Source organism: Bison bison, unplaced genomic scaffold (genome assembly GCF_000754665.1).
Source record: "Bison bison bison isolate TAMUID 2011002044 unplaced genomic scaffold, Bison_UMD1.0 scf7180017863957, whole genome shotgun sequence".
In the NCBI taxonomy this organism is placed as follows: domain Eukaryota; kingdom Metazoa; phylum Chordata; class Mammalia; order Artiodactyla; family Bovidae; genus Bison; species Bison bison.
The window spans coordinates 2,425,797-2,450,175 of record NW_011494529.1 but is presented as its reverse complement, the minus strand read 5'-3'; the positions used below and the strand labels follow the sequence as shown (position 1 = coordinate 2,450,175).

Sequence of the window (24,379 nt, the reverse complement as noted above, 5' to 3'; positions counted from 1 at the left end):
TAAAGAAACGACATGTTTTCTGGTTTTATGTATTAGGAGTTTTTTTGTGTATGTCCTTTTATAAAGTACTTCTGTTAGATGCAGTTTTACATAAAATACAGAAAAATTCTTTGAGTGGCTCTTTTTCATTAAACTTCAAGGAAAGCCAGGCAATGGACACTAAATAAATTGTTAGAGGTTTTTTTTCTTTGGATACTAAGCTAGCATGCTGCAGGTCTGTTGCTTTCCTGCGATCTAGCTTTCATGAGAATAGAGCTTAAAGGCTAAGACTCCTGGCATGGCAACTTCAGTAACTAGAATTTCATGCCTTGAACTGGGTCTTCCTCACTTTTTTACTGGGATGGCTGCAGTGGCCTCTTAACTGTCTCCCCGGGGAAGGTTCTGTCTCCTTCTTTTCCCTTAGCTCTTCAAAAGCCATCATCTCTGCAACTACCAGAATGACCTTTCTGACAGATGACTCTGACATCACTTCCTGTTTAGATCTATTCAGGGAGCCTCTATTGCTTGTAAGATAAAGTCCAGATATACAATATCTTCTATCACCTTCACCCCATCTTTCTCTGTACCCCTCCTGCCACTTTTAACCTGTTTTAACCTTTTAACACTTTTAACCTGTGTTTAACCTGTCAGCTCTGCGAGCGTCACACACTGCTTGTGGTGTCATTTCTGCTTGACGTGCACCTTCCTCCTGGAGTGATGTTGGGAATAGCTAGTAACCTGGGTGACAGGAGCATACCAGTTAGGGCAGACCTGCCCTGCCACAGTGCCAAGTCCTGGAATGCCTCTAATGTGCCAGACCTTAACCCTGTAGGTTTGGGATCATGAAGCTGTCCTGGGCCAAAGATGGGGTGGCAAAGTTGGGGCAAACATGAGGAGCTTGAGAGTGGGACTTTGCCAGTTGATAAAGAAGTATTTCAGTATCTTAAAATCCAGAATGGCTGCCTCAGGAATGCATCACCTGAATAACAGCCTTTCCCTGCCCTGTTTTTCTTTCTGCTTCGTCTCCTTACTCACTCTCTTACAGACAGTTCAGGAACCATGCCCTGTGGGCATCATTTCCCGACCTTCTCTGTGTATCATTGCTTTCTTCCTCCATCAAGGAACACACTATAACCTCTGTGTGGTTCCACCATCATACCTGTATTTCTCTGTGCACGATTTCGTTTACCTCTTGTTCTTCATCCATGAGATTGTAAACCCCTTGAACACGGGTGTTATATCTGATTCATTTCAATATTCTAGCCTTTAGCACAGTACATGACATGTGGGAGGTGCACAGTAAATGTTTGATGAATGAATATATATTTAAAATTTTGTACCTGACATGTGAGGAAGAGATTACCCAACTAGTACTCACACCAGGTGTGAAATCTACTCATTCTGGTATGTTAGTTACATAATCAATTAATACAATTAGAACAACATTAGCAACATGTAGCATGTCACTACCTTTTAACTCTTGCAACCTCAAATTGGGAGAAAAAGACCTCAGTTCTTTAACTGGAAGAAATAGAATATATTCTGGAAATTTCCCAACCATACTTCTCCAAAGCTAAAACATCCCCACTTGATGGCACAGAAGTTCATTTTTGGTAATTTCCTTGTAGAGAAGTGGCATGCAAGTCACTGGGTCACTCTTTTTTCCACATCCCTTATTCTCACAGGGAGAATAAGTAGAATTCTTCCACTTTTGTCTCGTTTGTTCACTGCTTTATCTCTAGAGCCTGCACAGTGGCAGTAGGCCAGGTCCCAGTCCAGGCACTGGAGATAAAACAGTGAACAAATGAGGCAAAAGTGGAAGGAAGGTATTGTCACTGTGCAATGAGTATTTTTTAAATGAAGAGCTCTAAGTAGAAGATGAGAAAATATGGCCAAAAAACCCCAAAGGCAATTCAGGCTTTACTTCGAGGGTTGTGTGCCCTGATTTTTCTCCTTCCTGGGGCGCCAGAGGGGTTAAGTAGATGTCTAAGATCGTTGCTGATGGCAACGCCCCAGCCAGTGCTCTGGGAGATACACATGTGGGCTTACTACCCAGTCTTCCAGGTGGAGACAGGAGACAGAGCCAGCCAGCAGTTCCTCAAAGGAAAAAGGAACCGGATGTGGCGGCAGCAGCAACTCAAGTGACAGTAAAAACCAAACCCAGACACTTGGAACAACATAGACCAAGAGTTTGTTCTCCATCCAGTGACTCACTAAACTGAACAGGAGCCCAAAGAAGCCCACGGAACTACACTGAGTTACCCAGTTGCTTCCTTCCTTGGCTTTCTTTCCACCAGAGATGCCACGTCCAGGAGAAGGGTGGTTTGGATGGCTTTTAAACATGTACCCGTTTGTTATTTCAGCTCCACGAAGCGCCTCAAGTCTGTGGAGGATGAAATGGACAGTCCTGGTGAAGAGCCATTTTACACAGGCCAAGGGCGCTCCCCGGGGAGCGGAAGTCAGTCCAGCGGGTGGCATGAAGTGGAGCCAGGTAAGCAGGGCGGGCGGCCACTGTGAAGTCTAAGATGTGCTGGGGGTTGGTGGGGAGGAGGGAGTGACGCCAGGCAGAACGCGAAGGGAGTGAGCTCAGAGCAGTGGACTTTCTGACTTTCTCCACGTGAACACGTCTGTACCTGACGGCTGCTTTTATGAAAGGGTGGCAGGGCAAGGATGCCATTCAGCTGAGGTGAAAGATTGAGAATGGTGTGTAGGGTTTTCTACTCTTACATGTTTTCACTACACAGCGATCCAGTGCTCCGTTTGCCTTTGCTTTCATTTTATACTAACTGCCTTTTGGGTTTGGTTTTATCTTTTATCAAAATAAAAATCCATCAACTTTTTCGACTGCATCAGTAGCATTAGAGAGGAAAGAAGGGCTCCCTGTGCAGTAGCTTGCACTTGGATCTTTATAAAATGAGGAAACTTTTAAATATGTTTTGTCATCACAATTCTTTTTCTATTTAAAAGCAGCAGCTAAAAAAATAAAATAAAAGGAATAGCTATCTTTATGTCCATCTTTTATGAACTGAGCAAATGATGACTGCTAGTCTAACCTCCTGGGGTTTAGTCCTGACTCTGGAATCTTGAGCCGTGTGACTAATTCTGATAGCAGAAGCCTTTTGAAACTTTTCTCAGTGTCTATAACCTCCAGATTGGCAAGGGAGAATCTTCTCCAGTACCTTCCTCAATACACAGTCTAATGATGTAGAGAATAGAGTGGGCTTTGGAAAAAAACAGGTTGAGTGTAATCCTGGCTCCGCTTCGGCTGGCTGTGTGATTATGGGCAAACCACCTAACCTCTCTGAGACTAAGTGTCTCCATTTTTACCATCTGTCAATAATAATAGGCATTTCAGTGTTCTTGAGAATTAAATGAAGTAATATACATGACCCAACTAAGAATTATACCTAGCACAGTAAGTCTGAAAAGATTGTCCCAATTCTTGCCTCAGAATAAACAAGCAGCGAGAAAATCTCTGAACCCCTTCACCTTCAATCTTAACTCCTTTCTCTCCCCCTAACATATCAAAAGAGAATCTTCAGAGAGTGTGACTATAGAGGAAGCAACACAGCGGAGGCTTGGGGGATGATGGAACTGTTCTATATCCTGATTGTGGTGGTGGTTACAGGAATCTATACATGTGTTAACATTCATATTACTAGAAATGCATGCCTTCCACTTCTGAGCCCCCAGGCAGTTTTACTGTATGATAATTAAAAACAAAACCTCGGTCCCCACTAGCTGAGTCCTTTATTTTGTTCCCTTTACCAAAATGTGAAGATTTCATTTTGCCTCCCTTCTACCTAATCTTTTTACCCAGCTCATCCATTCATTGACTCACAGTTTCACTGAGAAATTTTTTGTGGATGAGGCACTATGCCTGGTTCTGGGAACTCAAAGCTGAATGAGAAGGTTGTGGCTCCTGCTTTCAAGGAATTCACAGTTGGGGTGGAGAACAGACACATAAGAAGATCATTGTGTGGTGATACGGGAGGTGTAAGGATGGGGTTTACCTCTGGTGCCACCATTTTCTAAGTATCATCAACATAGTGCTCAGGGTGTGATGGGTCTTCTACAGAGGGCTACGCATCAGCTCACCCCACACAGAGATCCATGCCAGTTTGCCGAAAGCGGTCAGGAAATACGCCCTGGCCTAAATGAACGTGCTGACTACCCATGCTGGTAAATGCACGTTAGCACGACCTCAGGATAGTGCCAATGAGAAGCTTATGTGCTGTTAAAAAATTAAAAGATCTACATGTTCTTTAAACCCTTTTTAAAAGGCCAGTTAAAGTCCTGGCTAGTTTACCTGCTTCTGTGAAAGTGAGACTCAAAATATATAGGTTTGGGACATTGTGCTCGAGAGTCATACTAACTCGGTTTTACACAGACTGAGCTGCTTTTTTTGTTGTTGATGTACATGAAGCTCCTCTTCCAGGAGCCTGTCCTCTGGATCCTTAAGTAGATTCCTTTTGAGCCTATGTGGGGACTGTGGGAGTAGGTTAAATATAGAATATGTTGACCTAGTGACTCTTTTATTCAGAATAATTCTGTTCCCCTCTTCTGCATGTTATGATTCAACTGATCATAAATTTTAACATCTGAATAACTGTATCCCTTATGGTCATTAAACAACTAAAGTTTAATGGCTGAATCCTTTTGGGGAAGAGATATATCCTTTTGGGGAAGAGACACACACACACACACACACAATTACACTATATATTATACTATATGTATATATTATATACACACATGCTATATACATATACACATATAGTGTAAGCATATAATTAATAGTAGGGGGGATTCTCTAAGGGAAAAAATGTATACTTTTAGAGAAATCCCTCATAATTTTACTGTATTCCTGGACTGATGCTCCATTCTCTATTTCTTTTTCATTATTGAAAAATGCAGTTTCATGGTATATATGCAGGGGGTGGGAGGGGACAGTGGATAAATTTACATTTGTCCGTATTCAGCATAGAAAGTCGTAATAGAAACAGGGCCTGAGGGGACATTAAAACTCAACTGAAGGATGTTGTACATGTTCCTGGTGGCTTTGGTGTCACTAACTCACACCAGCCATTTTAAATGGATAATTTATGCTGCCAGATGGTCCTTTTGGGGGATTTTCCATCTAGCCCAATCCCCTTTTGGCACAGAGGACACCCTTATGTTGTTCCCACACTGATCCAGGCCCAGCATCTCCCCAGGGATACAGTTCATTGAGTAGGAGGCTTTTAGTGGTCCACACATGTAAATTACCTTCATAACGTGCTGGGAGTTTATGCATATCTGAAGGCCAGCAGCCTCTTGGTTGCCTGCATTTGGAATAATTCTCACAAGCTAGTACTAAAGGATACTTTGTTTATGTCTCAGATGTGACCCAGGAAGCAAGGCCTGTGCTTACTCCTCCACTCAGAAAGCTTTGCATCTGTTTACCTGCCCTCAAATGCTTTTTCAGCGCTCCCCGGCCAAAAGAGGGCCGAAGGTTGCCAGAAGAGACAAATTTCCTGGAGCAACAGGAAGGCTTTGGAAAGTAAAACAAACCAGACATGCAGTAAATTACATGGGCTCTTTCAAATGTCTTTTGTAGTATCCTGTTCCCCATTAGTTTATCTCAGCACTTTTAGTGCACAGCTCTTATTATCTGGGAAGAAGGGCATAGGAGATTAAAGATGATGTTAGTTTAAAAACATCAGACAACCTCAAGCTGACTTTTGCTTCTCTTACAATGCTGCATTTGTTCTCTCCACTTAGTTTCGTTTCCCAGTTATCTCAAAACTGGGTTAGATTCGAAGCTTTGAAGCTAATCATGCACTGATGAAATGAGTCCTATGAAATTCTATCAAGCAAAAGTGCACATACCATCAACTCTTGTTTATCTGGACAAATGAAAAACTGCAGAGGAACTGATAATGCAAATGAATAGGAAGGAAACCAAGAGGCAGGCGCCTACACTGGGTCAGATACTGAGCATAGTGCTTTCGTATGTATGGCAAAGATTATGGTTACAATTGTTTAAGTACTTCCTGTCTACCAAGTTTTTTTTTTTTTAATTGCCCTAAATTATGAAAGTAGAGTGAGCTTGCCTCTGTAGAGATGAAAACTGAGAATTATAAAATGTTAGGTGACTTGCCCAGAGTCACACAGATCGTAAACCTGGGGATCCCTAATCCAAATTTCAGTTCTGATTTTGGAATGTAAGTTTTGTCTTCTCTGCCCAGTAACCTCTTTTACTATAAACATTTATACTTGTATTTTAAGGTCTCATGTGATAGGCTTGTATTGAAATTAAAAACATAACAATAAAAAAAATTTTAATTATTCATCAGAAAGACTTGAAAAATCCCCTACTTCCTTATCCCAAACCCTTGACGTGCACCCAGGTCGGGGAAGGATTGTGGGTTTATTAAATACATATATAGGACATAATACATGAACCAACAGTATTAACTGTTAACAAAGTCAGATATCTATCATTTTTCTCATAAAATCATATAATCCTCAGGATTCAGATCTTTGTTCAAATAATACATCATCAGTGACTTAAAATAGCTGCTGTTTCTCTTCCATCATCCTATAATTCATAAACTTTTCCTTTCTTTATACCATCTTCTCCTGTTATCTTATGTTCTCCTACTTGGATATACACTCTGAGTAGTGGGCCTGGGCCTGTCTTTTCTGCTGCTGTACACCCAGCATCCCTGACAGTGTCTGGCACATAATACGTACTCAATAAATGTTGATCGAATGAATGAATGAAGCCTATAAAGCAGGGAATTTGGGTGCTTTCCATAAATCTGAAAGCAGAACTTGCCACCAGTAATTCTCTCAGAATTGATGTTTACTATATTCTCAATCTGTAGGCTATTATTCAGTCAAATCCAATTATTAGCAAGTAGTAAACAAAGCCATGGGTTTCCCCGGTGGCTCAGCAGTAAAGACTGCCCGCCAGTGCAGGAAACAGGGAGACACAGGTTCAGTCCCTGGGTTGGGAAGATCCCCTGGAGGAGGAAACGGCAACCCGCTCCAGTATCCTTGCCTGGGAAATCTCATGAATAGAGTAGCCTGGTGGGCTACAGTTCGTGGGGTCTCAAAACAGTCAAACATGACTAAGCAACTAAGCAACAACAGCAAGCAAAACAATTGCTAAGGCTCAACCAAGGGCCCCGTTGACAAGTGGTAGTATATAGCATTTTATTACAAGTATCTCTCACCTTGAAGGGTATTCCGTTAAGGGAATCGAATCCTTTTTTTCTAAAGGGAATACTTTATTGATTTTTAAGATAATACTTCTTTTTTTTTAATAAAAGGACAATTCATTATTACAAGCTGTATATCAAGAATTCCAATAATGAATCTTCTGTAGAATGTTTCCTGTAACTTTCTTGATTTTTGTCTGAATATTTTCAGATTTCCATATGAAATTTTCTCCATAGTAGCTTAATTAACACCCATATGAGACACTATGAAATCTGTATTATGTGACGTCTAATCTGTTACACAAAGTGTGGTCCACGCACCAGCAACATGGCATCATCTGGGAGCTTATTATAAGTACAGAATTTCAGACCTTACCCAGACCCATGGAATTTTAACAAGATGGGTGGTGCTTATACATGTTCGTGATTGAAAATCCCTGATCTAGGCTCCTTCCTTGACTGTTCCTTTTTGCAGCCTCTTACCACTCAATTCTTGCCTTATCTAGAGGCAACCTGAACTTTCACTGTTGTGATCCCCAAGCTTTCTCCCTACTGTAAGTAGGAATGCCATTAATGCTCTTCTAGACAGATAGAAATCTAACCTATTTTCAGACATGTCAGAGAAGATGGTACCCTTACACAGTGGTTCATACCTCAGTACAAGAAGAAAATTCTCCTGTCTCTCTCATCTTCCTCCAGTTGAAGTACATGAAGAAGAAGAGCTGGTCATCTAATCAATATAATTCAAGTCAAACCAAGTCACTGAATCTTTATTAAGTGCTGACTGTGTGCAGTACAGAGTAGGTTCAAAGTTGACTCCACTGAGTCCCTGTCTTCAATGGCAAACCAGATTTTCTTCGTTGTCAGACACCATCTGTAAGATGGGAACTGTGGCTTCTGCCCCATCTCTGTCACAAAGCTCAGTTCAGTTTAGTCTCTAAGTTGTGTCTGACTCTTTGCAACCCCATGGATAGTAGCCCGCCAGTCTCCTCTCCCTATGGAATTTTCCAGGCAAGAGTACTGGAGTGGGTTGTCATTTCTTTCTCCAAGGGATCTTCCCCACCTAGGGATCAAATCTGGGTCTCTTGCATTGCAGGCGTATTCTTTACCAACTGAGCCGCCAGGGAAGTCACAAAGTTATGACAGTTAAATGATCAACTTGAATTTCTGCTTCAAGTGCCAAATCCTTTGTTAAAATTAACGTTCTCTAATTGTATGAAATATTGTTAGGATTATTGAAGGAGACAGACCTTACCAGCTCATGGTGGTTGAAAGCCAGCAGGATTAAATGCTACAGGGGTAAAAGGAGAGAGTGGTTCAACCTGACTTTAGAATTAGAGACACTGTCTGCAGAAGGAGGCAGTGAAACTGGATTTCCACTGGACCTCAAATGAAAAAGTTCACAAACTTGAAAGTGAGACATGATGTCTCTTAGCCTTTCAGTCATGGGTATATATAAATTTGTGTTCTCCATATATCTTTTTTTTCATATATATATCTTACAAAGCAGTTTTGTGGCTGTCCTGTGAAGCTTCTCAGGTTGTCTGTGTTCCCAAAATTGACTCATTTGAGGGTTCAGTGGGTTTCATGGATTACTCAGTTGCACCACTTTCTGCATTTGACACATACATGCCAGTCAATATTAGAATAAACGTATTTTTTATTGTGAAAAATATGTGAAATTATGCAACTTTTTCAGTGAAATTTAGTTCTGTGTTTGAAAAGAGGAGCTTCTTACTCCTTAAATTTTCTCCTGTAGAAAAATATTCAGAACTCTAGCATGCCTTCAGTTATTTTGTGATTGTAAAACTTTATTAACAGACACTGTTCTTTTAGCCAAGATGCTGGAAGTTCTGAACAGTTCAGTAAAAAGTTTTAAAGCCAAATTTGGTAAGTAATAAGTTTAGCTGTAGTCCTTTTCTTAAAAACTTTCAGAGATAAACTTCTTTCAGAAATAGATTTCTTCCCAAAGGCATCAGTTCAGTTCAGTTCAGTTAGTTCAATTGCTCAGTCATGTCCGACTCTTTGTGACCACATGGACCACAGCACACCAGGCCTCCCTGTCCATCACCAACTCCCGGAGTTTACACAAACTCATGTCCATTGAGTCAGTGATGCCATCCAACCATCTCATCCTTTGTCATCTCCTTCTCCTCCTGCCCTCAGTCTTTCCCAGCATCAGGGTCTTTTCAAATAAGTCAGCTCTTTGCATCAGGTGGCCAAAGTATTGGAGTTTCAGCTTCAACATCAGTCCTTTCAATGAACACTCAGGACTGATCTCCTTTAGGATGGACTGGTTGGATCTCCTTGCAGTCCAAGGGACTCTCTCAAAAGTCTTCTCCAACACCACAGTTCAAAAGCATCAATTCTTCAGTGCTCAGCTTTCTTTATAGTCCAACTCTCACATCCATATATGACTACTGGAAAAACCATAGCCTTGACTAGACAGACCTTTGTTGGCAAAGTAATGTCTCTGCTTTTTGAATATGCTGTCTAGGTTGGTCATAACTTTTCTTCTAAGGAGTAGCATCTTTTAATTTCATGGCTGCAGTCACATCTGCAGTGATTTTGGAGCCCAGAAAAATAAAGTCTGACACTGTTTCCACTGTTTCCCCATCTATTTGCCATGAAGTGATGGGACCGCATGCCATGATCTTCGTTTTCTGAATGTCGAGCTTTAAGCCAACTTTTTCACTCTCCTCTTTCACTTTCATCTAGAGGCTCTTTAGTTCTTCACTTTCTGCCATAAGGGTGGTGAAATCTGCATATCTGAGGTTACTGATATTTCTCCTGGCAATCTTGATTCCAGCTTGTGCTTCCTCTAGCCCAGCGTTGCTCATGATGTACTCTGCGTATAAGTTGAATAAGCAGGGTGACAATATACAGCCTTGATGTACTCCTTTTCCTATTTGGAACCAGTCTGTTGTTCCATGTCCAGTTCTAATCGTTGCTTCCTGACCTGCATACAGATCTCTCAGGAACCAGGTCAGGTGGTCTGGTGTTCCCATCTCTTTCAGAATTTTCCACAGTTTATTGTGATCCACACAGTCAAAGGCTTTGGCATAGTCAGTAAAGCAGAAATAGATGTTTTTCTGGAACTCTTCTGCTTTTTTGATGATTCAGAGGATGTTGGCAATTTGATCTCTGGTTCCTCTGCCTTTTCTAAAACCAGCTTGAACATCTGGAAGTTCACAATTCACATATTGCTGAAGCCTGGCTTGGAGAATTTTAAGCATTACTTAACTAGCGTGTGAGATGAATGCAATTGTGCAGTAGTTTGAGCATTCTTTGGCATTGCCTTTCTTTGGGATTGGAATGAAAACTGACCTTTTCCAGAGGCACAGCAGTCCTCATTTTTGAAAGTTAAAATTAAGCACTATAATAATACACTGTCCTTATCACAATTATTAAGTCAATGTATACATTTTTAAAGGTATTTTTAGAAGAGTAGTTGGTAAACATTGGGTCAACCAGAAGCCCAGGACATTTAGAACCAGAGTTCAAGTGTCACAACTGCTAGGAACACAGTTGCATTTTGCAGACTTAAGTTGGTTCATTGTAGTTTTCAATATTCCATATGGAGTTCAGTTGATTCCCAACTCCGCTGGTCCTAATTTGACTGCTAATAGTCATTCATCAGTTGTAAGAGTGGGGAAAGTTTACCAGCTTAAACTTGTAGCTGAGACACATGAGCAGAAGCCCATTATCAATGCCAATAAAAAGGCTGCAGACTAGTAACAATAGTCCATTGATCATGGACACTCAGCCACACTGGCATATATTAAGGGAGATGATTAAACCTCCCACAATCTCCTGCTGTAATAGGAAGAGTCACTGTTACAGAACACTGCCATAGGATCAATGTCTTGGCTTTTCTTCTGCATTTATAGAGCATTGGGAAATCATCATTATGTGACAACATTGTCTCCCATTACCTCTTTAATATTGGCACTTGCCGGATAGAGACCAGTGCACCAGAGAGCACCACTGCAGTGACAAGGGTTCTTGCTCTCTAGTGACCGTCTGTTAGCAGAGAAATTTCATCCAAATACGGGGTTATAAGAGATGAACTATATTACAAATTGAGCACTCCTTAACTGCCCTTCAGAAATGTTCATATCTTCTTTATCAAGGCTATTTTTTAAAGCTAACAAAGGGAGCGAGAACAACATATTCTAATAAAAGATTACCTATTAGAAGAAAAGAAATACTCTTCCCATGTAAACGCATGTACACCATATGTGTGTGGATGTGTGTTTGTCAGATATATGGTAAAGCACAATCCAAAAAATAACTGTTGTATTCCTGAAGCCAGTTAAAGTACCTGGTACATGGTAATAACCATTCAATCAAGATTTGTTGGCTAACTGAATAAGTAATAAGATGGGAACCGCACATGTCTTATCTTATCTTTTGAGGAGGGCAAAGTGCTCAGGAAGTGGAGTGCTGCGTACATTTGTTCAGTGATTGAGTGCATTCGTCGAGTGAATGAGTGCAGCTTGACGTGCATCAGAGAACTCAGATGCACGATTTTGTGAATACAGAAGCTCCCAGGAAAACAGATGCTGCATTTTAGCTTGCCTTGTCTGAATAAATAAATTACCCAAGCCTCCAAATTTTTTATTTCATGTTTGAAAACGAAGCTGTGTGAATATTCTAGAAAGCAGGAAGGAAAAGTGTATCCTGTACCTTCTCTTTACGTGGGGAATCGTCCTCCGTCTCCTGCTCCTGTCACTGTCTTCAGCACAGCCCCCGTGCCTTAGGTGGCAAAGAGCTGGCTCATCAAGTGGCCTTACTTAGCACATTGTAAGGAGGAGCTTTCGAGTAAATTTCATCCCAGCCACAGCAATCTTCATGGGCTTGCTGGGGAGGGAGAAAATAAGAGAGAAATAACATGTATTTTAAAGAGGAGAAAAGTACAATTGAGATTCAAAATCCTCCAATTCTTCTGTTATGAACAAGCCTTGGATTTTTAGCAAATGACTTCTCTGAATTTTCATTTTCTCGTATGTCAACAATGGGTTCTTTAAAACAGCTGGCCTTCCTAACTCGTAGCTTTGAAAAGATCGTATGAGATGATAATAAAAACAGGAGCTACCATTTTTTAAGCACCAGCTGTGTGCAAAGTACTGTGCATGGCACAGAGATAAAGGTGTTTTTAATAAATGTAAAGTATACTTATAAACTTAAAGCTTTACACATATGTTATACCCCTTTTTCAAAATGCTGAAGTGCTATGTGAGTTTAAGATGTGTGCTCAGACACTCAGTCATATCTGACTCTTTGCAACCCCATTGACTGTAGCCCACCAGGCTCCTTTGTCCATTGGATTCTCCCAGCAAGAATACTGGAGTGGGTTGCCATTTCCTCCTCTAGGGGATCTTCCCGACCCAGGGATTGAACCCGTGTCTTCTTGCATCTCCTGCATTGGCAGGGGGGTTCGTTACCAGCTGCACCAGCTGAGATGCCCGTGTGAGTTTAAGATACTGTGAAGTTAAATTGAAAGCCTATTATACATATCTTCATCTCTTATATATGAAGCACTGTGCAAGATGATAGAAGGCATATAAAAATAGATAGGACAAACCTTCCACCCCAGAGAAAGAAGAACGGTAACTGGTTAAACCAGTACCCAGTTCTACAAGGACTTGAGTGTGCTAAAAGTCATGTAGTTTAGGAGTTGATTCGTTGGCTTGGACCACTATCCTCCACTGTAATTGCTTGAAGAGCAGATGTATCAGCCTTTCCATTATTAAAAGGAGCGTCAGTGAACGCTGTCCCCATTTCCTCCCTTTCAAACTATCTTATCTTTCTTTATCTCTGAAAAACAGGTAGAATGCGGATGTGTAGGCAACACTCAGAAAGGGTACAACACAATGCCAGCCCATTCCAGCAAAAAATTTAGCTATCTGCACCCATGGACTCAACCCCTTCCTAAAGCAGTTCTAACTTGCAGATAATGAAATTGGGCGGCATCAAAGCAGGTGTTTACTGAGAGGAAACAAAATTATTCTGCAATGAGATTAAATTCACCAAAGGGGAAAAATAACAGAAAGTATAGTTGGAAGAGAAGAAACAAAGGATATGGACAGACAAACATATAGGTAGATAGATAATGACTTACCTAAGAATTTCCTGTGTTGATTTTTCTATATCTAATAGATTTTATTTGTCTAATACATATTAATAAATATTTGTAGGATTCAGAAGGTATTTTTCACCTCTGATACAAAGAGCAAAAACAATGCTTCTTTAGTGTCCCTACTTCCTCTGATCTGTTCTATGAACACAATGTAGGTATTTCCTAGACATGAGTAATACCACATTCTGATTAATAATAAAAGATAAATTTACTTTTATTTTGTCATTGGAATGCTGCTAAAAATTTAAATACGTGGTTTTATTAGAAAGAGCTAATGTTTATTGGGGCTTCCCTAGTGGCTTAAGCAGTAAAGAATCTGCCAGCAATGCAGGAGACCAGGTTTGATTCCTGAGTTAGGAAGATCCCCTGGAGAAGGGAATGGCTACCCACTCCAGTATTCTTGCCTGGAGAATTCCGTGGACAGAGGAGCCTGATAGGCTGCAGTCCATTTTTGAGCACTTACATATCTGTACGTATATGCACATACCACTAATAATAATAAGTACAGATCACTAATAATACTATTTGCAGACTTAACTTCCCTCTCGCAGGCCTACACACTGATGATTCTATTTAAATGTTAAATAACCAAGTGTAATATTGTCAGTTTATATGGGGAAAAGTTTCTCTCTCTTCTGGCCACCAGTGTTTTTAACAAAATTGGTGTGTAGTACTGAGTTTGAGGCTCTCTATGGGGATGGGAGCAAAAAGAAAGAAAAGTCCAGGCATACACAGGTCTCAGGAGTCAGGAACTTTTCTGCCCCGCGCAGCCCAGCAGTTTCTGATGCAATGGTGCGCATCTCAGTAGCTTTCCTGCTCAGCAGAGAATTACAATAGTGCCTATTTATCCAACTCTATCTATCCATGGATTTCAAGCACATCGTAAGCTCATCAGTTAATCGAAGACATGGCACCCTTTTGGAGATGATGGGTGAGTTACATCCTTGAAGATGATAAGAAACGCTCACACTGACGTAGTAAATCAGTAGGTACTAAAAGTGGAGAGTGTTCTCTCCTGTACCGAGTCACAGAGTATGTCTCTGGGACAGGAGAAAACTTCAGAAGTAAAAATAAAAAAAAATCATTTGATTTCAAAGCATCTCTTTAATTTGATGAAATATTAAACCCCGATAGAATAACTGAATAAATACAGTTATTCAGCATGCCTCTTCAAAGTATTACTGATCTCCCTTTTGCAACAATTAAACCCCCACTCTGAAACATTTGGATTTTTAAATCCTGGGTTACTCTGGTTCCCTGTTCTCTGGGTCTGTTTGGAGTGGGGGACTCTGTGCTGTGATCCAGCACCCCCAGCCACAATGGAGACAGGCTCCAGAGACAGCTGCAAATGCCCATTCACATGACCCTCCACATTTTAATGTGTTCGAAACATCTCATTGTGCTTCATTTGGAAGGAACATGCCAACCTCTAGGGATTTTCCACTTTGTATCTAAGGAGAGGTGAAGGTTTTTTCATTTGCATCCTTAGAAACACACTCAAGTCATTAGACTTTCAAGGAATGGCAACCCAATATCCATTTCTAATCTGAAGTGTCCTCTGCAGCACCAGATGATTCTGCAGTGTTAGTTGTCGACCCCGAAATCACTTCACTGTGATGAGCTTCCAAGATGAATGCATTCTAGGATATCATGATTACTTATGACTTAAGGCCCATTAGAATCCGCAGTCTGCCTTTCAGCCATTTCATGAACCTGAGCGAAGAGACAGTTTATCAAAATGGCTGTGCAGTGTCCCTCATGTTTTAACACACTTTAGGTACTTGCATAAGCAGCACTTCATGTTCTAATGTCAAAATACACGTGTGAAGATTAAAAGTAATAAGGGATGCATAAGAATACTTTTCAGGGCCAGCTATTCTTTGATATTTATCACTTCATAGCAAAGACACCTGCTTCTAATTTTAAGACTTCTTTTTGCCAGTGGGTGATTTCTTTTTTCCTTTAGAAATGAAATTGTATCCTCAAAAGACTTAACTGGTCGTTTTTCTCCTTTTGATGTGCTTGATATTTTTATGAGTTTGTCCATTGGCATTGAAGCCTTAACATGCCTTTAGTTTAAAAAAAAAATCTTTATAACACATAATTATTATATTGGGTCACATAAATTTCTATCCTAGCCACACATTTGGAGACTTTTGCAGAGAAAAGTTGTTATAAATGTCATTATCTTCCACTTGGACTAATTGATAGTTGTCTTAAGTTGAACAAAGCCTGAGAAATAAACTCTCCCTGTGGGAGAGGTTCAGCAACTTACCCTCAGTACATATATTTGGTTGTTTTTCACATTCAGTTGGCAACAGTTATTATTTGAGGGTTGGTAACTGGAATCAAAAAAGAGAGAGAGAGAGAGAGGAACCTAGGTTTGTCTGTTTAAATACGTATGGAAATAGTCCTTTGGCTTGGGAGGTAGCCAGCCTACTTGTAGAGTCCAGTGTGGTTTGCTTTCTTGGTTTTATCGTGCATGAAGACCTTTTCCTAATAGGCACTGGATAAAGTGAATTATTCAAGTAGAAAAAGATGCAGAAGATGGTATCTTGCTAGCATCCCATTCTGATTGGCCCATGGAGAGTTGTCTGTATAAAATTGGATTCTTGTGTGGGGTTCCAAAAAAAGGTGTGAATATGAAGGAGAAGTGCTAAATCATGACTCCAGAGAAAATGTCGGCCATGAGCAGTTTTTAGTTTCAGTGAAAACCGAACTTCAGGATTTGGACAAATAAGACAAGGCGAAAAAAGGGTGAATCATTAACTCCAGTATAAAATTGTTATAGTGATCAAGTTTCCGCAAACTCGCATAAGATGCTCAACGAAGACTGTGACTGAATGGAACTTACTCATTTACTTAATTGATATGAAAAGCTTTGCCAAGCATTTACCCTTTATTCAGATAAGTAATTTTTAATAAAATATTTCCAAGATATGAAGACAGTTAAGAAAACAGCACGGTTTTTAATAATTGCACTCCTAAGTAAACGGATCTATCATTACGTTGTCACAAAGAATGACAGTGAGCAGAAACATCCTGCTAATCCCGCTCTGATAAGTGTTCAGTGTAATTAGACAGACACCATCTTGTCTGTTGAATGTAGCATTCATCAGAAGTGCAACTTTACACAGAATCCTCTCTTCTGATATGTCGTTTTGCTTCTGAAAACGGCTCGTGTCGTTGTATGCAGCTATTTCCTTTTGATTTTATGTTTTTGTTTGTTTTAGTAGTTTTTAACAATGATCTGGGCCTTATGTATCCACAAAGCTGCATTTGAGGTTAGCAGTTCATTTTGTTTTGCCAACTGTCAGAATCATAAACCTGCTTAAGTATTTTTAAGCTTTGAAATGACCTGTTGGCTTATCTCTCTGAAATGAAGGTATGACTCTTTTAGAGAGAGGTCTTCTTATGAGGAGGAAGCCAGTTTTCTGCCTTAAATAAGAGCTCAAAAGAGAGCATGTTTCTGTGAAAATTTTTAATGTTAAAATGATTAAATGTATTGCCCCCTTCCAGCATCCCCAGGCATAGCTTAAAAAAAAAAATCCATTTCCTTTTGCCCTGTGGCTTGTGTCCTGAGCTATGAACTACCCCATGGTTACAAAGTGCTATCCACTCAGTTCATTGCCCGGCTCTACCTCCCCACTTTCTCGACGACTCAAAGGCCTTTGAAGGCAAAGAATAGGGTTATTGAAGGATGGCAGGCAGATTTCACTAAGTAACATAACAGGTGGAGGTCAAAGTAGTTTATTTGTGGAGATGAACAGAGTGCAGAGATGAAAAATCAAATGCTTTGCCATAATAAGGTTTAGCAAGAAAACGCTGACTACACTAAGCTGAGATTCTAGCTGACAGAACCTTTTCTAGCGTTCATTACTTGATTTCACAGTTCAAGCAATTTGAAGAGACCTAAAATTATATTTCTTTTTTCCCTTATGAAATGTTCACATCAGTTTTCAGATTTTAAGTAAAATGATGGGTGCTCTGCTTGTAACCAAGGAACATTAGGACTTAATAGATTCCCAGTGTAGGCATATCCCAAGCAGGGAATGTCACAGACTGTGCATCTCTTACAAATTAAATTCTACCAGCAGGCACCTTAAAATCCAAGCTTTCAATCATGTTTTAACTGACAGAGTGAACATATTTTGATAAACACTTAACTCCACATCATCTAAATGAATATTGTGAGTGGAGAAAAGTCTCTAAAAGGTTATTGACCAAGTTTGAGCACTGGCTTACCCTCAGCTTGTTGAAGATAAAGAGGAAAAGGCATTTGTTTAGGTTTTTTTATTTCCCTTTATGCAACTCATGTATAGTGCATGTGCTTTGCTTTTACAATTTAAAAGAGGGTTAAACATGCTGATAAAATATATCAAAGTAAGATTTATCTGCTGTTCTACAGCAGGACCAAAAATCTAAAAGATTATTTGGTGGCATATAGACCAAAGCTGTCGAATGGAACTGTGTGCAGTGATGCAACATGTTCTAACTCTGCACTGTCCAATACTGTAACAGCTAGCCAAATAAGGCCATTGAGCACTTGAAATGTGGCTGTGCTGAGCCACTGAAGTTTTTAATTCATTTAATTTTAATTAATTTAAATTTAAGTAACCACATGTGGCTAGTAGCTACCATATTGGACAGAGCAGATATAAACCAAACATATGTATGATTGAGTTTTTTACTTTTCATCTGGGTATCTAGGCAGAATGAATAAAACATTATGCTATATTGTACTATTTTTTCATGCAAAGAAAATAGTTTAGTTTTCTCAGTAATTTCTTTTTCATTCTCAGTCCTCTGTGAATGTGTGTGAGTGCTGTGTTGAGCCAAAATCAATCCTGCCCTGAATACATGGGAGAGGGTGAGATGGTTAGGGAGAAGATAGGATGGGTAGGGAATCTCCAACTTGTAAGTATATGAAATGCAATAGCTGACTCATTGAAAAAGACCCTGATGCTGGGAAAGATTGAGGGCAGGAGAAGGTGGCGACAGAGGATGAGATGGTTGGATGGCATCATTGACTTAATGAACATGAGTTTGAGCAAACTCTGAGAGATAGTGAAGGACGGGGCAGCCTGGCGTGATGCAGTCCATGGGGTCACAAGGAGTCAGACATGACGGAGCAACCGAACAACAACAGCATCCTGACAGTGGGGTGTCTGTATTTACCCTGAAAGGAAAGGAAATCTCAGAAGTCATGAGACTTTATTGTTGGCTCAGGAACCAGATTTTTTTTTTGTATGGTGCGGAGAAGGCAATGGCATCCCACTCCAGTACTCTTGCCTAGAGAATCCCATGGATGGAAGAGCCTGGTAGGCTACAGTTCATGGGGTCGCTAAGAGTCGGACACGACTGAGCAACTTCACTTTCATTTTTCAGTTTCATGCATTGGAGAAGGAAATGGCAACCCACTCCAGTGTTCTTGCCTGAAGAATCCCAGGGACAGGGAGCCTGGTGGGCTGCCGTCTATGGGGTCACACAGAGTCGGACACGACTGAAGTGACTTAGCAGTTTCCTTGTGTGTATCCTTCACTCTCTCTGGCTGTAAATTTTCACTTAACAAGTGAACATTTGGAATACATTAGCGAACTCATCATTTCTTTTCTCCTGAATTATCCATATAATTTTGTACTCCATTCTCCCATTTTTTTTCTAAACTGAAGAAATCATTTGTGTCCAAGCCTTTTAAATTACCTGAACTTCTTTATGATGTGATAATTCTTTGGGGGGGGGGTCCTTTTAGCTCATTTTAAATGGTTGCATATAGAACAAGGAGGATACACCTCAGAAGCTATAGTAACTTTCATTTTATTCTCTCCATCATAAAAATGATTTTAAAACATTTTTATTCACTGAAAAAGGTTAAAAGTCAAAATAGTCTGAATGTTTTACCTTTTTGTATTGTTGAGTGTGTTAATCATACTAAATTACTTTAGAATGAACCCTAATGGGTTTTACCATTAGGACACAAATCTAGGGTGAATACCAGTATCTTGAACTAACTCCTCCTATCACACAGCATGTGTTGATAGCCACAAAACAGGATGGTCCTTTGACTGTGGGATTAATCTATCCAATTACAGTCTTTATTTAGCATCACCCTTGGAGATGATCTCATATAAAGTCTAGCTGAAATGGCCCTATAATGGTTCTGTTCTTGCTTGGGGGGGCTAGAGACTGGGACAGTGCTCTGCATCTAGAAGCTGAGCGTCTGGGTGTAAATCTGCTGGTGGTAGGTGACTTGCGAGATAGAGTGCTGGTCCTCAGCTTTTGTTTTGTGCTTGAGAAGTGGCACTGCAGTTTATGCTGACAACATTAGTCTGACGGCCGTGACTGGTGTATCCATTCCCCACACTGAGACCTGGAGGTAGAAGGGAATCTGAAGACCCAAATGTAGAGACAACAGTCAGGATGGCAGTTAGCATGTTATTTAGGCTGGAGAAAAATGTTTGCATACCATTAATAAGCTCTCTTTTAAACCAGCCTGTGATTGGTGTGTAGCAGTAATGGGAACTTTGTTCAGAAGTGGGCACCTGGGTGAAATAGTATACTGAAGGGAGGAAGGGCTTTGGCTAGCTCAGTCCAAATCCTGGCTCGCTCCTCCACGTACTAATCTTGTGGCCTCTCACCCTCTCTGGGACTTCGCTCGCTCAGTTATCCTCCCACTAAGCCACGGCCTTCTCCCCATCTGCTGGACACTTCCATCAGTAGGCCAGCATGCTTTACTGTCTCCCACTGCTTCCCCACTTCTTCCTAAAGCTACTACCCTAATTGTCTGCTTCCCTTTACAAACTAACTTCATGAGAATTGACTATACCGATTGTCCTGCTTCTTCCCTTCCTGTTGATTTTTGCAGGCCATTCTAACCCATCTTCCATGCTCCTCACTCTTACAGAGCTCGTTTATTCTCATTATGCTTGACCTCTCAACAGCACTCACCTCACTCGTCACAACTGTCTTCTTGAAATACTTCTCTTAGTTTCTGTAAAACTGCACTTCCTATGAGTGAAATGCCTCTACTTAGTTACCTGCTTTGACACCAATGTTAGTAGCTCAGAGGTCTCCCTTGATGTCAAGACTTACTGAATTTTAAATAATTGTGTGTGTTAGCCACATACTTTTGATTAAGTGAGGCATTTCTGCATTATCATATAGACTAGGCTTGGAGTTTATCAATGACTCTTAAAAGAAGAATTGTGATCCTTTCTGCTAATGTCTGCAGGAGGCTATTGAGAAAACAAGGTGTTGAATAGGGAAGAGGCCTGTTGTATATATTAATGTGTATATATTTGCTGTTTTAGAACTTAACATCTATTATCTGTTAGAAGACTTCTAAGTCTGTGTGATATTTTTCTTTTGGAGGTTCTGTGTTAGAATTACTGGTAATATATTCAGGATGTTTAATAAAATCCTAACTGATTCCTACTAAGGCCAAGTAAAACCTCTGGTATATAAGACAAGATGATTCTTAGTACTGTACTTCAGAGTCATTTTAATATTTTGCATATTCTTTTGCAGTTGATAATCACTTTTCTTTGGATATCAGAAAGTTCAACTGTATTTTGTTGCCTTAAATAGGACACTGTTTTTACAGTGTACAAGGGAAACTACAGGAGGGAGTATGATATTTAACAAAACAATACAAGCTTCAGAACCTGAGAGACCTGGGTCAGAATGATCACTTAATGGCTGTATCTTTTAATTTTTATTTTATATTGCAGTGTGGTTGATTAACAGTGATGTGCTAGTTACAGGTGTACAGAAAAGAATGGCTGTATGGTCTTGAGCAAGTTGCTTGATATCCTTGATCCCTACTTTCTGTGACACTACGTTAGAGGTAGGTAGGATAATAATACCTACCATTCTGAGACAAAGACATAAGGATTTGTAAGTACAGGGTACATAGCAGGACTCTGTCATTTGTGACTTTTATTATTCTCAGCCTGATTTTTGGAAATGATCAATATGTAGGAATTTGATGGCATCTTTTTAGCTGCCTTGTGGCTCTCTTGAGGCTCCTCGGTGGATGAAGGCTTCTAATAGCCTTTAGATTTAGTATAATAGTTGTTCTGGTAAAGCAGTAAAGATGGGTTGTTGGGAATTCGATCATGATAGCAAACAGGAGAATGTCTGAAGTCAAACATGAACAACCGAACTTAAGCAGCATTTAGTGGTCCTCTCTAACCAGCTTATATGTTGGATTTTAAAATGAAAGTGCAGAGTTTGTCGGTTTCCAGAGCTTCTCCCAAACAGATTGTGAGTCTAAATGAACAGTATTAAAACTAACCTTTCTTTCCTTTTTTTTTTTTTTGGCCGGGCCATGTGGCATGTAGGATTTAGTTCCCTGATCAGGGATCAAACCCTTGTCCCCTACAGGAGGACCACGAAATCTTAACTACTGGACCTCTAGGGAAGTCCCCTAACTTTTCTGTTCTCAACTTTAATACTTTGAAGAAAGAAACATATACCAGTTAAATCTTTTCTGACAACTGGAACTACATCACCCAAACTCCAGCGACAGACAAGATAAGGTCCTGCTGTCTGGAACAACATTAAACAGGGATAAGTTTCACAGGACAGTTGGATTTTTGACTAAGTACTCTAACAAATTAAGCACTAACCCGGACTTTTTGCCTCCTTTTAAAAATCTAGCATGGTGTTCTATGGTCAGTGGAATAATTATAGGTTATTGTGATCTCTTTCTTCCCCCTTTCCCACTAATGTTGTAGCTCCTTGACTCAAAAATATCTCATTTTAGAAGCTTTCTCAAGCAGAGAACAGCATTATTATACTTTCTTCTCATTCCTGTAGTAGTTGCTTCTTGTCACTATAAAATTCTTGGTCAAAGTGTGTGGTAATCTCATGACTCAGGAGAGAGGGGGAGTTAATATTGATTATGATTTTTCTCCTGTATATTCTTTTTTCATTTCAGGTTGCAGCAAAAAGTTACCGCCCCCCAAAACTCTTGATTGGTTATAAGAGACCTCCAGAATTATTTTGAGTTTCTTCATATCATTTGATCACATTTTATTATTGTTATTTCCTGAAATAATCAGGAGAAAATAGAAATTTTCCAAAGTGCTTACACCACTAGAAATAACTTTAAGCCTCTTTCCTAAGAAGATGTCTTAACCATTTTCTCTGGGTGAGCGTAGGCTAATGGAAAACCTCATTACTAGAACAGACATTAAAAATATTGAAAAATTCTGGATTTCTAGAGATTAGTTAGTGCATAGTAAGCTTCTTTAATGGGCTTCCCAGGTGGCGCTAGTGTTAAAGAACCCACTTGCCAATGCAGAAGATGTAAGACATGTGGGTTCAATCCCTGGGTCGGAAGATCCCCTGGAGGAGGGCATGGAAACCTCCAGTATTCTTGACTGGAGAGTCCCACAGACAGAGGGGCCCGGCTGGCTACAGTCCATGAGGTCGCAAAGAGTCGGACACGACTGAAATGACTTAGCACCAGGCATCTTTAATTACATATTACTAGGGTCAACTTGTTATATTTTAATATCTTATATATTAATATCATGTTCGTCTGCTAATGCTGTGTAACAAATTACCACGTTTAGCTTAAAACATCACACATTTATTATCTCACAGTTTCCATGGGTCAAGAGTCTGAATGCTGCTTAACTGGTTCCTTTACTCAGGGACTCACAAGACTACAATCAAAATTTTGTCCAGGCCAAAGTCCTTTCGCTTAGGGTTTTCTCCAGGATGGGTGTGGGGGGGAGAAAGTATTTTTTTCTTTTTAATTGCTTTGCAATGTTGTGTTAGTTTCTGCAGTGCAATGAAGTGAACCAGCCATATGTATACGTAGATCCCTCCCTCTTGAACTTCCCACCCACACTGCCCATTCCACCCTCTCTAGGTCATCACAGAGCCCTGAGCTGAGCTTCATGTGCTTTATAACAGGTTTCCATTTGCTATCTATTTTTTACACCTAGTATTTTATATACATCAATCCCAACACATGATTTGGCAGAATTCTATTCCTTGCAGCTTTAAGACTAAGGTTCTAGCTTCCTTAAAGCCCTCTGTCAGTCACAGCCCTACTTAGCCCCTCGAGGTCCCTACAGTTCCTTGCCATGTGGCCCTCTCACAGGTCGTTTTTACCATGTGGCAGCTTATTTTTTCAAAGTAAGCAGGAGACTCTCTCTGACTTCTAATCCTTCTTTTGAAGGACTCACCTGATAAAGTCAGGCTCAGTTCAGTTCAGTCGCTCAGTCATGTCCGACTCTTTGCGACCCCATGAACTGCAGCACACCAGTCCTCCCTGTCCATCACCAACTCCTGGAGTCCACCCAAACCCATGTCCATTGAGTCGGTGATGCCATCCAACCATCTCATCCTCTGTCATCCCCATTTCCTCCTGCCCTCAATCTTTCCCAGCATCAGGGTCTTTTCCAATGAGCCAGTTCTTCGCATGAGGTGGCCAAAGTATTGGAGTTTCAGCTTCAACATCAGTCCTACCAATGAACACCCAGGACTGATATTCTTTAGGATGGACTGGTTGGATCTCCTTGCAGTCCAAGGGACTCTCAAGAGTCTTCTCCAACACCACACTTCAAAAGCATCAATTCTTCGGCGCTCAGCTTTCTTTATAGTCCAACTCTCACATCCATATATGACTACTGGAAAACCATAGCCTTGACTAGATGGACCTTTGTTAACAAAGTAATGTCTCTGCTTTTTAATATGCTGTCTAAGTTGGTCATAACTTTCCTTCCAAGCAGTAAGCTTCTTTTAATTTCATGGCTGCAGTCACCATCTGCAGTGATTTTGGAGCTTCCCAAATTAAAGTCAGCCAATGTTTCCACTGATTCCCCATCTATTTGCCATGAAGTGATGGGACCGCATGCCATGATCTTCGTTTTCTGAATGTTGAGCTTTAAGCCAACTTTTTCACTCTCCTCTTTCACTTTCATCAAGAGGCTCTTTAGTTCTTCTTCACTTTCTGCCATAAGGGTGGTGTCATCTGCATATCTGAGGTTATTGATATTTCTCCTGGCAATCTTGATTCCAGCTTGTGCTTCTT

General features: G+C 40.4%; 1 protein-coding gene across 6 annotated transcripts in view; it reads left to right on the top strand.

The window, feature by feature from the left end:
- The window catches only part of NFIA (nuclear factor I/A), a 406,342-nt gene that overhangs the window by 285,949 nt on the left and 96,014 nt on the right, over positions 1–24,379 (top strand). For all 6 annotated transcript variants that reach the window (XM_010833919.1, XM_010833915.1, XM_010833920.1 and 3 more), the window contains one exon: positions 2,343–2,470. In XM_010833919.1, the coding sequence (XP_010832221.1) occupies positions 2,343–2,470 (128 nt within the window). The remainder of the gene's footprint in view (positions 1–2,342; positions 2,471–24,379) is intronic.